The 5,639-nt window shown below is 37.6% G+C and overlaps 1 protein-coding gene across 1 annotated transcript; it reads left to right on the top strand.

The window, feature by feature from the left end:
• Positions 1-828: 828 nt before the first annotated feature.
• On the top strand, positions 829-3,557 carry LOC121909132 (myosin-10-like). The gene is made up of 9 exons (XM_042429560.1): positions 829-1,105; positions 1,189-1,230; positions 1,399-1,461; positions 1,656-1,697; positions 1,783-1,845; positions 2,079-2,141; positions 2,252-2,314; positions 2,525-2,653; positions 3,239-3,557. Exons 1-9 carry the CDS (start codon positions 850-852, stop codon positions 3,520-3,522), a joined length of 1,005 nt encoding a protein of 334 aa, XP_042285494.1. The 5' UTR covers positions 829-849; the 3' UTR covers positions 3,523-3,557.
• Positions 3,558-5,639: the final 2,082 nt, after the last annotated feature.

Below are 5,639 nucleotides of genomic sequence, written 5' to 3'. Positions count from 1 at the left end.
TCCCACTTATCAGTTGTTTAGTTCTGATGAGGATCTGATGATCATTCAACATTAAAGGTTCACAACTTTTCAAGTCTGTCTTAAAACAACAGTCAGGTGTCCATATGAGCAGTGAAAGAGGTTTTCCTCGCTGTAATCATTCCTCCTGTTCATACTGGATATGAAAAGATCCTTCAAATGTGCTTTCAATGGAAGTGATGGAGGCCAAAAGTCATTTTGTGCACAAATGTATTTAAAAGTCTGTGTGAAGCTTCTATTCAGCTTCAGCAGTCTGAGTTAGTCATATCAAGTGGATATCTGACACATTTACAGTCTTTGTGTTTCCCTGTTGAGCTGCAGGTGGAAGTATAGTAACAAAAAGAGGAACTTTGACACTAAAAAGACTGTAACGTTGAAAGATATCTACTTGACTTGACTCATTTGGACGCTGAAGCTTCATATTAGCTTCAGATAAACTTTTAAACATATTTCTGTACAGAAGGAGGACTGTGGATTTTGCCCCTATCACTTACATTATAAGTGCATTTTGAATTGATCTTCTAATGGTCAGTATGAACAGGAACATTTTAATGTTCATAAGGGCACCCGACTGTTGTTTTAAGAGAGACCTGAAAGATTGTGAGCCCGTCCTTTAATGTTGTTATTTTGAAGGAAAGAACATCATTCTAACTAGTTGTAGTCTGCAGTTCAGTGTTCAAGGATCTTTGGTGCTATTTTTACATTTGTTATCAGACACCTGGTTCATTCTCATACAGCACTTCAGTGACCTGTTTTACGTGTTTATAAAGACGGGAGCTGAGCGAGACGTGTCAGACTGCGTCTTGCTGTCTAAAGAGGTGATATTTCACAATGAGGCGTGCTGCAGCTTTTCTGGCGTTGCTGCTCTGTCTGTACTGGACGAGGGCTCAGGGTGAGAGTGGAGGGCTGACAGAGAATGATGTCACTAAGACAGATGTTCAGTCTGAGATCCTGAGTGTTAAAGCAACCAGTGATCAGACTAACATCACCCCTGATATCTGGGCTGAGCTGAAGGAGCTGAGAGACATGGTGGTCCAACACAGTGTGGAGCTGAAGAAGATGGAGAAGCTGGAGCAAGAGAATACAGGTTCATTCACATAGTGCTAAACAGACTCATGCAATGTTCACATATTCATCACTTTTAGGACTAATTTACTGCTTTTATTCCAGCCATACAGGCCAGACTGACAGCCAGTGAAATCAAGAATGCAGGTAGATATTTACATTTTATTAAATGATATATAATTCATTCATGTTTGTGATGTTTTTCCTGTCAAGCTCAAGAGTTGAATGTATCCAAATCTTTAAGGTGTTTACTGAGATTAATATCTAAGATTCAAAATGGAAAAAAAAAGAAAAAAACTTTAATTGTATTCACAGTTTTGGAGGCCAGAATGACCGCCAGTGACAACAAAGTGGAGGAGCTCGAGAGAGAGAACACAGGTAAAAAAAAGAAACATTTTAAAAAATGACATTTTATGATGGAAAACATGTTGTTGTTTTAAAGTCTATCAGATGTGAAGCCCAAAAGTGATGAAAGAGGAGTAAAAAGATCTATTTAGCAGGAACAAGTTTAACATATTGATGAATTTTTACATGTGGATGTTAATCTTAATTTATTTCCTCCTCTAATGCAGATCTTCTAGCCAGAGTAACAGCAACAGAAAATAAGAGCACAGGTAGGTTTACATAGTGATCAAGGAAAAATGTGAAACTGCAGATCATAGTCCTACTTTACAATAAGAGTTTTAAATGTTTTCACAGTCTTGGAGGCCAGAATGAACGCCAGTGACAACAAAGTGGAGGAGCTCCAGAGAGAGAACACAGGTAAGGAGTTTATTATGTTAGCAATGAGAACATATAAAGGGTAAGTTTCATTAATGATGTTTCGGTGGGAAAACTTTAAACATCACAGAGCACAGATGAGCTACAAAAATCAATAAAAAGCAAAAATAGCATCGTATGTTTGAAACATAAACATATACATATAATGTCATTTTACACTTGACTGTTGGTCGACTGTAAACCTTTCATAATAGTGACTAGAAATGTGTTCACAGATTTGAAGGCCAGATTGAACACTGCTGAAAATGTGGTGGAGGAGCTCAAGAGGGAGAACACCGGTAAGCTGCAAAACACACAGCTGCCAGTTTATTAGATACACATACAGGTATTTCAAGTTCCAGTTATGTAGTTTACCTCCTTTACAATAAAATGATGAATGTGTTCACAGTGTTGGAGGCCAGAATGAGCTCCAATGAGCTCCAGGTGGAGGAGCTCAAGAGAGAGAATGCAGGTGAGCTGCTTATATCATTAATAAAAAGTCAAAAAGTCATATTATGGTAGCAGTGAGAATGGCAACGGTAAATCAAGGCTCATCCTCTGTGCAGCAGGATGCAGAGTGACATGAATACAGTTATTAAATGAGGCAGAAGTGACATTTTGCAGCTGTTACTGATGTGAGAGGAAAATATTCTCTCTATGTGTGTCTTCCACATTCACACAGATCGACCAAAGGTGGCGTTTTCTGTCGGCCTTACTGACGCAGGAGCAGTTGGACCCTTCAATACTGCCATCACACTTAAGTTCAGTAAAATTTTCACCAACATCGGCCAGGCTTATAACCCAACTACAGGTACGTACACCTCTTTCACCTTCTCACACTGTTTTTGTTTGAATTATTACACAATCTCATAGATTTATGATCTAACTTATCATTTTTTTGGAATTGCCTTTTCATACATAACTTTTATTGCATCCCTAGTTGTCTAAGTGTGGAATATCTCTCCTTAAATTCTCTGTCTCTCCATTTTTCATATTTTTTCCATTTTTGTATTTCTTGTCCTCTCAGTAGGCTAGTTCTGAGTTGGAAGCTCTTCTAAAGCTCTTTCAGATAAAGTATGTTATACTGGGATATACATGATGCCATTTTGGTGAAGGGACTTTCTCTTTTACATAGTTTGCACATGTTTTAAAGTATTATGTAGTTATTTTCATTCTATTTGGCAGCTTCTTTTATTCTGATGGGTTCTTTCTGTGAAAGCTTTGATAGTTCTCACTTGTATTTGGTTTGGTTTGTGTTTTCACTGAATTGACTCGTCGATCAGATTTCTAACACAGTCTAACATACAAGGACTTGGCAACAAATCCCCAGAATTAGACAAACACCTATAAAGCCTGATCAAATCAATGAATAGACTGAATTCCTCCTTTGTTGCAGGTGTCTTTACAGCCCCAGTCAGAGGAGCCTACTCCTTCAGATTCCATGGGTTTGAAACACGGTCTTCACATTGGATGGGTATTGAACTGTATCACAATAACAAGAGAATCACTGTTAGTTATGATATAAATGACAACCATGGTTATGTCTCTGTGTCTCATGGGTTTATTCTCCAACTGGAAAAGGGAGATATGATCTATCTGGTTCTCCCCTCAAACTACATTGTTTTTGATAATGACTATAATGGTACCACTTTTAGTGGATTCCTACTTTTTGCTATGTGAGGTCTGCTGTAAAAACAACACAGTTGATTACATGATGTCACAACATTACACTATTAAAAATAGCAAATCCAAATAAGCTGTTTGTATGTGTGTATTTTTGTCTGGTTACATGAACAAGACACAGGAAGAAAAAGTTCTCTACTGACAATATCAACAACTTCTCCACAGTTTAAAAAACAAGGTACATTTTAGTGTTTGTTTCTTTTTTCAAAAATAAAACCTAAACCAAACCCATCCTGCAAAATTTGCCTGAAATTCATCCAAACCCAAACAGATCACACCCTCCGCTTCTTTATTTTTAATTCTTTTAATTTTTTCTTTCTTTTCTTCACATGCTGTCCCCTCTTACCTATCTGTGTCCTTTTATGTTTTGTAAACCAATATCATCTCCTGAAGTAGTGACAATATTCTCTGACTCCATACACAACTGTCTTATGAAGAGAGAACATAGCAACCTTTTTGTGAAAAACATTACAGTTTTGGAGACCAGAATAAACACAAGTGAAAATGTGGTTGCGGAGCTCAATATAGACATCATGAGTAAGCTACAAAAACATTATTAAAAAATAAAAATTGCATATAATGTTAGAAAACATGTATTTGCAATTTGCGACGTGCAAAAGTAACTGGAAAGGAGTCAAAAGATTTAACAGAAATGAAACATCTTGGGTTGTTAATCAACTAATCTATTTAACCTATTAATTTTTCCCCTCAATTGCAGATCTTTTGGTCAGAGAAAACTGAGAATAGGAATACAGGTAGGCCTACATAGTAATCAAGACAAAATGTGAAAACTGCAGATCATAATCTTATTTCACAATAAAGGTGATGAATGTGTTCAAAGTGTTGGAGGCCAGTATGAGCTTCAAGAGAGAGAACGCAGGTAAAAAGAAAAAGAAAAAGAAAATTACAGTAAAAATGTCATATAATTAGAAAACATGTTGTTTTAAAGTCTATCAGATGTGAAATCCAAAACTGATGAAAGAGGAGTAAAAAGATCTATTTAGAAAAAAGTTTGAAATATTGGTCAAATTTTACATGTGGATTTTAATCCTAATTTATTTCCCCTCTAATGCAGATCTTCTAGCCAGAGCCAGGCCTACAACCCAACTACAGGTAGTTTTCAGTACTGATGTGGGGAGAAGTTCTGACCCCTCATTGACTTTCTCTTCTGATGCAGGTATCTTCACATCTCCAGTCAGAGGAGCCGACTACTTCACATTCACCATGTGGGACAACCGTACTTCAGCTTGGATTTGTGCTTATCTTAATCACAATGACAAGAGAGTGATGCATAGTTCAGACTACAGTGATAACACTGGCCATATCTCTATGTCTAATGCTTTAATTCTTCAACTAGAAAAGGGGGATGTGATCTACATGACTCTCACCTTCAACTGCGGTGTTGCGGATTACAACAACAATCATACCACCTTTGATGGTTTTCTGCTTTTCCCTCTGTGAGTGCAGCTGTGAAGTACCCACAGTTAATATTACACAGTTTCAACATTACTTAAAAAATATAAGCATTTATAAAACACAAATCACTTGTCTGTGTTTTTGTCTGGTTACATGAACAAGACTCTACAAGTCATAGAACACTCTCACCTAAAATAGATATAAGAAGCATTTGCACATTTTATAAAGAAGTCAACTTTAACTGTTAAACCCATGTTAGTGAATGACCACAACTCCTACAGTGACACTCTGTGGATCATCTATGCACCTTAGAGTTTTATATGGTGCAGTAGAGTCTTTACATAGACTCCCACCCTTGCGCACGTCGGAGCGTGGTGCAGTCGAAAGGCTTCTGTCACGGGCATGTAGATGTCTTCAGACAGTGCAAGAAGGAGATAAACATCACTTCCTTTGTCCACTATTTTGCCTGCTGCTGGGGCTGCTTCACTGAAATTTCGTAGGGGGCGCTATTCAGCCAGTTTGCATCACTGATGGAATATTGTCATGTAGACGTGTTCAGGCCGGGACTCTTATCAAACATGTAAAGTTTGGTGCAGACTGGAGCATTTACAATAAAGTTATAACAACTTCGGTGAAACATCAAATCTCAACGGTGTGAGGATGAGAATTTTGTGCAGGGTGAGACATGTCTGTCTTGC

The sequence above is a fragment of the Thunnus maccoyii genome, chromosome 12, assembly GCF_910596095.1.
Source record: "Thunnus maccoyii chromosome 12, fThuMac1.1, whole genome shotgun sequence".
In the NCBI taxonomy this organism is placed as follows: Eukaryota; Metazoa; Chordata; class Actinopteri; order Scombriformes; family Scombridae; genus Thunnus; species Thunnus maccoyii.
The sequence above is the reverse complement of the archived record's forward strand: the minus strand, read 5'-3'. Positions and strand labels throughout refer to the sequence as shown.